The 12637-nt window shown below is 42.8% G+C and overlaps 1 protein-coding gene across 1 annotated transcript in view; it reads right to left on the bottom strand.

Annotated features, from left to right (window-relative positions):
* NNT (nicotinamide nucleotide transhydrogenase) overlaps positions 1–12637 on the bottom strand; it is a 106789-nt gene that overhangs the window by 18913 nt on the left and 75239 nt on the right. Inside the window, exons 18-19 of the mRNA XM_073680304.1 lie at positions 10436–10595; positions 9698–9779 (exon numbers count right to left, since the gene is read on the bottom strand). Coding sequence (XP_073536405.1) covers positions 9698–9779; positions 10436–10595 — 242 coding nt within the window. The remainder of the gene's footprint in view (positions 1–9697; positions 9780–10435; positions 10596–12637) is intronic.

Here is a 12637-nt window from a genome sequence, read left to right as displayed (position 1 = left end):
GATAAAGAAAATACTGCTATATTTATCCTCTTTCTTTTTTTATGACCACAAAGGACCGCTGAAATACAAAACTTTGTTCTCCTTTCTGTAAAAATTATTTTTTATATACCAGATATGTTTTTTTTCTGCGGCACATGGGCATATATTACTTACCACCTGCAACTGGGGCTGGTATATTAACCACAAGTAGAGTGGAAATGTAGCTTCCTGGCTGCACAGCAGAGCTGATGGGGTCTCCAGGAACCAAGCAGGTCCTGCTCCCTCCCTACACCAAGAGATCACAAGCCCGACGGTGACAGCGCTTCCTATTACTGCAAATACAGCGCTTGTTCAGCACTGTGTATACAGCAATAGAGAAGGCAGAGATGGTAACAAACCGTCCCTGCCTTCTGGATGAGGAGTCCAGCTGTAACTGACAGCTGGCTCCCCGCAGCTGTACGAGTCTAGGCAGATGTTCTACTACACAGTGACATTTTAGAATGTCACTGCAGAGTGGAATGTGGACCTTTCAGATATTTATAATCTATTGGCAGTCTGGAAGTAGTTAAAGGGGGTCGACCACCTCTGAGGATAATAATTTATTTTATTTTTTAATTAATTTAAATGCATATATTTGAGGCTAAAAATCATTTTTCGCAATCAGATTCCATTAAACATTTTTCACCATTTTCCTTTTAGAGACTCTTTAATTTCCTTGTACATTCAACTTTGATGAGATCTGTCAACTTCTCTCAGGTGACTTATGACCAAACACAGAAAAAAGCGTTTGAAATTCTCCAGTCAGACCGAATTCTCAATTAACTCATTCTTCTGACAATCCCACCCATTGAGAGTCTAATCAGAGGGTTCCTACTTATAGGGATCTCACACAATCACATGCAGGGAGCCCAGCCAATGTTCACTTTCCCTGCAGCTCCTCCACAGGCAAAGTAACGCGTTACACAACCGAAACCAATATGCTGTCCATGTAATACACAGAATTGTTAGGTCTTCCAGAACAAGACATTCCTTCTCGCTTTTTCCCATCTTGGCTATTTAATGGAGATAATACATAAGTGGGGGTCTCCTCTATTAACTCAGAATTCCCTAAGGATGTGTCTAAAATAGGCTAAAACAGATAATTTTAAGGAATATATTTGCTAAAACAGAACTTCAGTGCAGAGTTATACATGTGAAGCTCCAATACACCCTAGGGATGTCAAACGCAAACAGAGGGCCAAAGTGAAATACATGGACAAAGTCGCGGGCCCACCAGTATAATGAGCCCCACAAAGTCCTCCATACAGAATAATGGGCCCCACAAAGTCCTCCATACAGAATAATAGGCCCCACAAAGTCCTCCATACAGAATAATGGCCCCACATAGTCCTCCATACAGAATAATGGGCCCCACATAGCCCTCCATGCAGAATAATGGGCCTCACATAGTCCTCCATACAGAATAATGGGCCCCACATAGCCCTCCATGCAGAATAATGGGCCTCACATAGTCCTCCATACAGAATAATAGGCCCCACATAGCCCTCCATGCAGAATAATGGGCTCCAACATCATCTTCCATGCAGTATTATGAGCACCATATAGTCCTCGATACAGAATAATGGCCACACATAGTCCTCCATACAGAATAATGGGCCCCACATAGCCCTCCATACAGAATAATGGCCACACATAGGGGTGGTGGTTGTTCTGGTGTCGAGGGTCAAATAAAACCACCCTGGGGGCCAGAGTTTGACATGTATCCCCTAGATAGTGAGTGGTGGAGCGTGCAGAGGCGCATCTTCCCGATAAAACAAAACGATTGGGCGCTGTGACTGCAACATGCCCAAACCTCTTCTCTCCTAACTTTTGTTAAGGAAGAGTCTGGAGCCCACATACATATTACATGATAATCCAGTCCTGCCAACTTCATTGTTAAATGGAATCTGTCACCCCCATGGGAGTTATCAGACCTCTACTATGGGCATACAGGTTATAGAAAAGTAAATCTATACATACCTGTATGGTCCATAGTAGAGGTCTGATTGCAGAGAGAAGTAGTTTTATCTTTTTGGTTTTCAACAGGCTTGGCGTCCGGGGGACGCCAAGCAATGCCCGCCTATCTGATTATTATTCCCCTAAATCGACGCCTATCAGCCTAGTTACTGTTTTCCCTCCCTCCCCCACACGTCACAGGGCGCTGTGGCGTGCGCTTTCCTTCCTCACCTCCCGGAGCATGCGCAAAGCGCAGCTCTTATAGACGGCGCTTAGTTTACTCCAGGCCGGGTTTGTATGAGCACCGTGCTGCAGTGATCTATGGAGCAGGCGCCAGGGAGCCACTGTGACTTCCGCTCCAATGACTCCCGGCGCATAACAAGAAGGTTTTCTGCGGTACTGAGCTCATACAATGGTTTAGGCTGCAGAGTTAAGTCTTTAGCGTTTGATAATCTTCTGCCTCGGTGGCTGGATCCCGCTCAGCAGGTCCTCCATGGTTCTACCAGCTGTGGCGAGGCCTGCAGGTATCAAATACACAACAGCACGCCAAGGCCGCATAGCGTGTTATGGCTGTGGCCAGACCTGACTACTCGGCATCTGCGTGTCGGAATCCATCACAAGTCTCAGAGTCCTATTGACAGATGTGAACGGTTTGTTGGCTAAGCAGGGGCATGACTAATTGATGACAGCCGTATGTCTGTGTTGGCATGGATCCACGAGGGGTGGGTGTATGAGAGTGTGTCACAGTGTCTGGAAACTGAACAAGACATGGTCCTGAGGCAGTGCAGACCTAGTGAAGCCAAGAAGAGGGGCAGCTGCAGTCAATGAACACCGTGGGAGCACCACAACATGATGAAAGACCCATATTAAACAAGAGGTTCCTGTCGCGGTTACATAGTAATTGTATGAAATAAATCTGTATTTACAGTTTGCGGTAAACAGACGGGGCATTTAGAAGTCATTTACAATGATTAGGTAGAGTTTAGACACATCGAGCTGCCGGAGTGACATAGGAAATCTTTGATCAGGTTTCCACTCTCCGCAGATCAAAGGGCACGCCAGACGTTGTTTGCATTCAATGTTTCATTGGCTTTTCATTGCCACTTAGGACCGCGCTGCTCAAGTGTCAAGCCCGTCGAGGGAGATCCCGGCCCGTTCTTATCAGTATAACAAATAGGTCTTATGCTCTCTGCAAAACAAATGTCCGTCAGATTGTAATAAATGATGTATCCTTACACAGGGAACAGGAATGTCACGGACGGGAATCTGATCACCGCTAGGACCGAGCCTCACAGTGAAGCTGATTATATTACGAGAAGTGGATGACAACTTCAGGGCACTGACTAACCATAAAATAAATTCTGTATTAATGAGTTCCTGAAAATTAACTTGCATATCACACTAGTACTAAAATAAAGCAGTTGTCCAGGAGTAAAATATTGAGCACCCCAAACAATCACCTTGTGGCAGGTCTTATGGGCGCAGGAGGTATACAGTGCAGCAGCTGGAACAGCACTGCTCTGTACACTGTGTAGTGGCCTTCTCTGGTACAGCAATCAGCTCCCATTCACTTCAGTAGAAGCTGAGCGGAAGTATCCATGAACGGGCAACTATACAGTATACAAACCTGTGGTGTTCCAGCTCCAAACGCTTCACATGTCCAGAGACCTTGAGACCCAGTAACAGCTCAACGGTAGGGGTGCCGGAGTCCCATAGATCCAATAGGATTACCTAACCTACAAATACTAAGTGATCAACAGTGTTGGGCAACCTCTTTAATCCACAATTTTAGACTATGAATATCTATAAAATTTAATTCCTCATCAGCCCTAACTTCACAACCCGATCGCTGTACATAACCTCTGATTGGTTCTGCAGCAATCCATCATGAACGCACCAGCCGGGATTGATCTATGTATGGCGGTTATAATGATGCTGCTGCTTTGTCCTCGTTACCCGCTTCTTGCAGAATTATGTCCACAACCTTTATAAGTCTACAATGCGGTCACATCTCCATCTACCCACCCACTGACATTTCTGCTCCTTCCTTATATCATCATCTCCTGCTCACCTGCAAAACATCTCTCGTGTTGCCCCCACTTTCCCCCAACATTAAAAGTTTTAAGAGTGCCTTGAGAACGTACTACATAGGTCTGTGTCACATAATCATAATCCCCGACCCATAGACAACCCGACCTGATCCCATGTCTCCACTCCACCCTGTCCTCAACCAGCTACCCCTTGTCGAGTCACAACCTTTACCATTAGGGTTGGCTCAGTTATGCAGCGCTGACCAACTACATATAATTTGATTGGCACAGGCCAACAAGGAAAGATCATGTTCACTAATACGATTGTTGTGTCCCAATATAGTGAAAGGCTAAAATTGGCAGCACATTCTCGGAGTACACGGGGAGTGATGTGCTGCCAAACTAGTGTTTTGGGTTTTTTTTCTTGCATTTTCATTAAAGAAGAAGTACAGTGACCAAAAAAAAGTGTCAATACTTATATGCACATATTGATACCAAACATATCTTTTCCATTTCTTACATTTTTTAATTAGGAAAACAGTTTAGCTATATCATTTTTTTTTTTCTACTAATTTTTACTTTACAGTACATCCTATGTCAGGATGGAGATCGGATATAAAAAGAAAACACAATGGGATGTCTAACTGATGTAGCTTCTGCCCTGAAAAAAAAAAATGATATTTAGCAAGTACCATCAGGGTCGCCTCCTTATTATCTTAATACTAACTTGCTGCAATATTGTGAAGAAGAGCAATGTAAAAGTGCAGCGCTAAAAATGCACCTTATCGGATGCTGAGGCTGGACTTATAAGATGAGCCATTATGGTACATAAGAGAGAAGAGGGGACAAGGAACAACCATTTTCCTGAAATATCTGACTTTACTGTAAATAGCAGACGCTGCATAGATGGGAGCGCTGATACGAACTGTATGAAGGACAGCAGGAAGGCCGTGTCTGGAGACGTGTGCATGGAGCCGACACTGCCAGGCCTGCAAATGTTTCCTTTCACCAACAGTTAACGCCAGATAAGCAGATGGTCAAAGATGGTCCCGAAGGGATTTACATGGGAAGTGAGAGTGAAACGGGAGAACTGCCAGGAAACATGAAATGTGTGGCACAGAACATTGCTGACAAGTTCCTCGACAGCAGCACATTCACAAAGTCAGATGTAGCCCGGCATATGTGTCATTGTACTGCAGTTTCCACTGAATGGGGGGGGGCTAAATTCTGCAAAAATGGAAAGTTGGAATAAGGAAGACGACCACAAGACACAAATGTGGAAAACACTCTTACCACTGTAAATCTGCCAAGTACCTCAGGAGCCTGACATGTCTTGCTGTTTACTAATCCTTCTGTCCCCGTGTTGGAAGCTGTGTAGATCATCACTGTGCCATCTCTCTGCCTAGTTAGTTTCCATATTCACTCTCTGTACAACAGGAGTCATTATGTGTCAGACTACACATTAAAATACCTACTACTTTGTGGCAGTATCACAGTGTCTTTCTAATCTAATACTGGAGATCCCTGGGATGCTGAGGTAAGAAGAGACTGCTCACACTGCTGCCCTCCCTATCTGTCTGATCTAATACTGGAGATACCAGTGGTGATAAGGTAAGAAGAGACTGCTCACACTGCTGTCCATCCTGTCTATATGATCTAATGCTGGAAATACCAGAAATACCAGGGGTGATGAGGTAAGAAGAGGCTGCTCACACTGCGGTCCACCCTGTCTATCTGATCTAATACTGGAGATACCAAAAGTGCTGATGGAAGAAGAGACTGCTCACACTGCTGTCTATGTCTATCTGATCTACTTCTGGAGATATAAGTGGTGCTGAGGTAAGAAGAGGCTGCTCACACTGCTGTCCTCCCTATCTGTCTAATCTAATACTGGAGATACCAAGGGTGATGAGATAAGAAGAGGCTGCTCACACTACTGTCCACCCGGTCTATCTGATCTAATACTTGCCAAAAGCAAAAATGCTGACAGAAGAACAGGCTGCTCCATTGCTGTCTATGTCTATCTAATCTACTTTTGGAGATACCAGAGGAGCTCAGGGAGGACAGCAGTGTGAGCAGCCTCTTCTTACCTATATGTGTCTGATCTAGTACTGGAGATACCAAGGATGCTGAGGTAAGAAGAGGATGCTCACACTGCTGCTTACCATGTCTATATGTTCTAATACTGGTGATACCAAAGGGACTGAGGTAAGAAGAGACTGCTCACACTGCTGTCCACCCTCTCTATGTGATCTAATATTGGAGATGCCAGGGTCCTGAGGTAAGAGGACCATCAGCATCCTCAGCAGCTGCTGTGATCTGGAGAGAACGTGATAGTACATGGTCCATGTATCTCTAGGTCCCAGCAGCAAATTTCCTATTGCACATGCTCACAGGCACCTGCCCTATAAACAAACATTCAGGACAGGTTTCTCTGAGTATAACAAGAAAGTGGCTATTATTGTATAGCAATTACCTCCCTTGAGCAAATGAAAGTGATTTGCTAATTAAAGATATTTAGTAATTTATTTACAATAACAATTTCTGTTATTAATTTTCTCTATCCCTGAAGAACCTCATTAATGTTAATGGACATTTAACTAGCGCTCACAGCATATACAATAACAGCAGAGGCAGGGCTGATACTCGGCAGAGTGCTCATGGTTTGCTTAAATGGAGATCCGCCATGGAGAGCAGTGGTTACAGGGAGCAGCAATACGGGCGACAAGCTCATGTCTATCACATTTTTACATTTTCAGCTCACAGGGCACCAACTTTGCAAAACGTGGAGTTAAAATAAGGACATTGAGTTGTTAAAAAAAGAAAACCTTATTCCCGAAAGTAACCTTCACAACGAGTGACAAGCCTGATTACATAAGAGCAGATTTCCTGCAGAGCGCTCCGCTCAGGGGGATAGGAGGAGACATAGGAGTCGTATGCAATTACAAGAATATTTATTTTCGGGTTCCAAGAAGACTTCAGGACCAAGTAAGCAGTTTACATTGCAGCTGTGACTTTCTCTTCTAGGAAGGGAGGGAGGCTAGAAGACTATTTTAAGACTGGACACGAAAATAAGTAAAGTCTTCCAGAACCAAACCCTTCAAAAAAAGACACAAATACCTCCGCACAGGGTCAAATGCAACTATTTTATGCTACAATAAACCCTGTTTAGTGCCGTTCCTCTGTTATTCCTCCTGGAAGTGTATGAATAAGCTGACAACTGGGCGTTAGCAGATTTATTAAAATGGTTCACGGTATACAATTAGAGTAGACAGACATCAGCTGGCCATACACATGCTATAGAAGTTGAATGGATGCTGGCTGAATCATCAGCTCTCACAACTCCCCAATACACATGAATGTATATTCATTGGGGAGAGCGGAGAAAGCTGCTGCCATATACCTCTGGCAGAGGCTTATTTCATGGAAAATAAAAGGGTCGGGCATTTTAATTCATACTGCCAGACAATCATCGCCCCCATACATAGTGGATGATCGGATGATCCCACAGATATCAGCAGGTTCAGCAAAACACCAACAGATTTTGATGCCTTTACAATGTGCCAGATTTATTGCAGTGTCTCTTGCTGGTTGCTAATGTGGTGATTCTTTAGGCCATCTAGTCTGACTTCACACCACTGACCTATTAGTTGGCTCACCTTGTGCCAAAATGGATGGCGCATGGAACTGAACACTAAGCTAAACCCCTTCCATTTGAAGCCATGCCCCTTTTATGCTAAGCCACAACCCTTTCTTATTCTGAAACTTAGAAAAAAGTGTCACAAACACAGTGTGGTAAAATTAAATATTTTCTTTCTGGCACATTAAAACAAAGAAATAATCAGAAAGTTACCTATTGCTTTTAAATCAGGCTTTTGCACTGTTTTTTTTTTTTCATAATACAATATGTATTGAAGATAAAGTAAAGAAATCTTGCAATAGTAGCACTGACCATTGGTGCTTTTTATTTAGACCCCAAATTCCCGTTTCAGGAAACAACACATGTACATAGCCACAGTGGTTGTATCCTAACACTATCTTTTGTATTGAAGTGTCTAATGAGCGTGTGCAAGGACATTATGAAGGAAGGAGGAGCAGGTCAGCTATTATGATTGGTGGATCCTGTGTTATCAGCTGTGTATAGAGGATTATAATCCTGTCTCTGATAAACGTGGAGACTTGCTGAAAACGGTCTGAAAGGACAAGAGTCTGAGAAAGATTTAGTATGAGAATTGCAAAATTACTAAATCTTTTTTTTTTGTGTGTGTTTTTAATAAAGATCCATATCCATAAATATATATCCATATCTATCTCTATCTACATTTTTTTTTTTATTACACACATATACATATTACATATACACATGTACGTATATACAGGTGCATCTCACTAAATTAGAATATCATCAAAAAGTTTATTTATTTTAGTTCTTCAATACAAAAAAGTGAAACTCCTATATTATATAGAGTCATTACAAACAGTGATCTATTTCAAGTATTTATTTCTGTTAATGTTGATGATTATGGCTTACAGCCAATGAAAACACAAAAGTCATTATCTCAGTAAATTAGAATAATTAACAAAAAACACCTGCAAAGGCTTCCTAAGCATTTAAAAAGGTCCCTTAGTCTGTTTCAGTAGGCGCCACAATCATGGGGAAGACTGCTGACTTGACAGATGTCCAGAGGGCAGTCATTGACACACTCCACAAGGTCCCAGTGTCTGAAGGAAGAGTGGAGAGGCACACAATCCAAGCTGCTTGAGGTCTAGTGTGAAGTTTCCACAATCAGTGATGGTTTGGGGAGCCATGTCATCTGCTGGTGTAGGTCCACTGTGTTTTATCAAGACCAAAGTCAGCGCAGCCGTCTACCAGGAAATTTTAGAGCACTTCATGCTTCCCTCTGCCGACAAGCTTTTAGGAGATGGAAATTTCCTTTTCCAGCAGGACTTGGCACCTGTCCACACTGCCAAAAGTACCAATACCTGGTATAAAAACAACAGTATCACTGTGCTTGATGGGCCAGCAAACTCGTCTGACCTTAACTCCATAGAGAATCTATGAGGTATTGTCAAGAGGAAGATGAGAGACACCAGACCCAGCAATGCAGACGAGCTGAAGGCTACTATCAAAGCAACCTGAGCTTCCATAACACCTCAGCAGTGCCACAGGCTGATTGCCCCCATGCCACGCCGCATTGATGCAGTAATTGATGCAAAAGGAGCCCCGACCAAGTATTGAGGGCATTTACTGATCATACATTTCAGTAGGACAACATTTCAGATATTAAAATCATTTTTCAGGCTGTTGTTATAAAGTATTCTAATTTACTGAGATAATGACTTTTGTGTTTTCATTGGCTGTAAGCCATAATCATCAACATTAACAGAAATAAACACTTGAAATCGATCACTCTGTTTGTAATGACTGTATATAATATAGGAGTTTCACTTTTTGTATTGAAGAACTAAAATAAATTAACTTTTTGATGATATTCTAATTTAGTGAGATGCGTGTGCGTGTGCGTGTGTAATATATACACACACAAAGACTGAAAGAAGACATACTGCCAACATTTTTCTAAAAATACAAATAACATAAAAAGCTGATTTTTAGCAATAGGTTTCTCTCCAGCCTTCCCCCCATGGCGCTTGCATCATATAGCGAGTACAGACTGCTAGGAGTTTATACCTACCTGACATTTCTTCCCGAATCTCTCAGCTGCTTCACTAAATCTGCGATGGGATACTGAGCCTTAGCAGCGCACAGACCGTAACCTGCAAAACAGAGAAGGGGTGAATAAACCATTGGGCTCTATAGGAACAGGAACCGACGCTGCCTCTAGGGCTTTCCCAATAGGTCGGAGACGCTTTATACCAAGTATCAGACTCCTTCCTCATCAGCAATGCCCAGATATATTGCCACCATCTGCTCTCCAGCTGTGGTTAGCGGTCGTCCATAGAGAGGGAACACAGGGGAGGAAATTGCCCCGAGGACGCCCGCGTGGTGCCGTTTATACGGCCTGTGTCTTCTTCCAATCCATCCATTTTCATAGCAGCTTTTATGATTTTTAAAAGAGTCACTAATAAAATACAAAAAGCACCTGCAGCGCCCCCATAGGGCAGAGGAAGAATTGGGGTGCAGAAATTAATATAAGGCCAAATGACAAAAATTAATGATTTGGCAGAAAAAAAACAAATGAATAGAATAACCCACTAAAAATGCAGTCCGATCTGCCGGCATCATGAAGAGCTAAGTAGACCGATATCCCAATTCATGGGAAAAGATTCAGTATAAATTGTGTTTTATGCACTGCAACTTCTTGCTTTTTCAGTCAAGTGGGCAGTGCTAATCAGTGACTCGCAGCCTTCTCTTGTAAAATCACAGCAGAACCGCCCACTTGACTGTAAAGGCCAAGCGGGCGGTCCATTACCTGGTGTAATGATGATGTTCTGAGACTCTTTGATCATGTCCACTGCGCCATCTAGATTGATTTCCGTGTGGGTGCCAGTGATCTCCATTGGCTTGCCACCGGCGGTAGATGAGGTTCCAAAGCCTCCAAGGATCACATTAGCAAGAGATCGGTTCATGGCCTACCAGAAATAAGAAAAAAAAAAGTACTTTAATAGCCATTAACCACAAATGACCTATTAAACCTGGCCCTCAAGGCCAAGGAGAGGAGGCCACCATGGACACACAGGTCGCACGGATGACGGGTAACACAATACGCTGATTCACAAGCTGAAGACTACACCATGGAAACCGAGCAACACCAGGATCGTGTTTAGTCTGTGACTGGCAGTCATAATTGGTATGTAAGGTATGTAGAAGACGAGTCCCTCGCCCTGAAGTCTCCACTGGAAGAAATAGGGAATTAACTTGATTTTACTTTGATACAGTTCAAAAGAGGTGAGGAGCAGACAAAACATTGCAGACACTAATCTCTCAAAAATGTCCCGTACTACTACAAAGAGACGTTTCACAGCTAACCCTCTCTGTATGACAAATGCAAGAAGTGCAAGTACTAAAAATCACTACACAGGACCCTCATAGCACTGGGACAGTCACAAGGACGTAGCGCTCCGACCCCCCAAAGTACAGGTCACAGGTAGCACTTACAGGTCTGGGTGGACTATATATGGTCTCAGGGGGGCATCTTTATTAAAGAATAACCGTCATTTTAATTTTTATTTCATAACTCAATAGTACACATGAAAATAAAAAACTTTGTAATATATCTTATCAGATTAACCTGCTTCTTTCTCCTCCTGGATTAATCTTTGAATACAGATTTTATCAATGAATTGAGAGCAAACAACAGACTTTTCCATTCCAGATATAGGAGCTGGCAGTTGGTGTTTTTAAAATTGTATGTCAAAAGGGAGGAGCTAGAGGCAGAAAAATATTCTGCCGCAAATTCCATAGAACTTTATGAGCACCAACTATCATCTCCTATCTGTATTCACTGAAGACACATTTTGAGACTGTATGATCAGTCCAGTAGCAGAAAGAAGCAGATCTCTCTGATGAGACATATTACAAAAAGTTTCTTATTTTCATGTGGACTTCTGATTGATGAAAAAAAAAAGAAAACAACGGTTACTCTAAGATATATTACCACAACCGTTGTGAGGACGATCTTGGGGTGAGGGTAAATACCATGTGGGCAAGCGCCGGGTGAAGCTCAATAAAGTAGCGAAACCCGGTACTCTACATTGGCTGGCGTAGAGACAACGCCTTTAATAACAGGAGCCTCCAGGTGTGATGGCAGAGGAAATGTACAATATTACATGTGCCCATTAAAATTAATTATGGTCCATGCTGTACATGGATGGACGTTGTCCGCCAGTGAAGGAGCTCTTGCTTATATAGCTGAAAAAGGAGCCTTTATCAGGATTTTTTTGATATTTTTTATTTTTACTTTTGGGCTAACTTTCTAAACATTTAATAACTGTTGTTTTATAAAACTAGAATAGTTGATAATTCAGCACTTTATTAGTAAAATTAAAGACATGTGACCATATTAAAAAGCTGCTATTATTAACCTCCTAGAAATAAGAAAAGTAGAAAGTCAGTGATTTCCAAAGAGGGCCCCCCTAAGGTTTCACAGACTGTCACCTGGTAATAGTGGACACACGTGGCCCACATTAGTAAATGCACTGCTTCCTACCCTCATCGTCCGCTTCCTCATTACCTTTGACCCTTTACAGCCCGCAACCACAGTCTGGCGATGAGTCATCCATATGGAAACTGGTCAGGGTTCTTTAATTTAACAACTGCTGGTTTAACTCATTTTTTTCTTTTTATCTATCTGGACATACTAAAAAGGGGCATTGAATTTTTTATTATTTTTTTAATTGCTTAATATTCTATTAAATATTTTTGTAGTATAAGAGGATATGATGAATCTGCCATTCTCACTACAGTGCACTCTTCTGGTGATATGCCCAATCAGGTGTCATATCCCGTGCACTTGATTTTCCTCTGCTCGAGCCTCCCACCCAATATACATGCTGCCACAAGTGCTGTCATGGAAATGAGCAGGCTGGGGGGCAGCTGCTGGCACCACACGGACAGGGGCAGGCTGAGGGGCAGCTGCTGGCACCACATGGACAGGGGCAGGCTGAGGGGCAGC

Source organism: Phyllobates terribilis, unplaced genomic scaffold, assembly GCF_046119375.1.
Source record: "Phyllobates terribilis strain yellow unplaced genomic scaffold, ASM4611937v1 Scaffold_1__5_contigs__length_1240528914, whole genome shotgun sequence".
Taxonomy (NCBI): Eukaryota; Metazoa; Chordata; class Amphibia; order Anura; family Dendrobatidae; genus Phyllobates; species Phyllobates terribilis.
The sequence above is the reverse complement of the archived record's forward strand: the minus strand, read 5'-3'. Positions and strand labels throughout refer to the sequence as shown.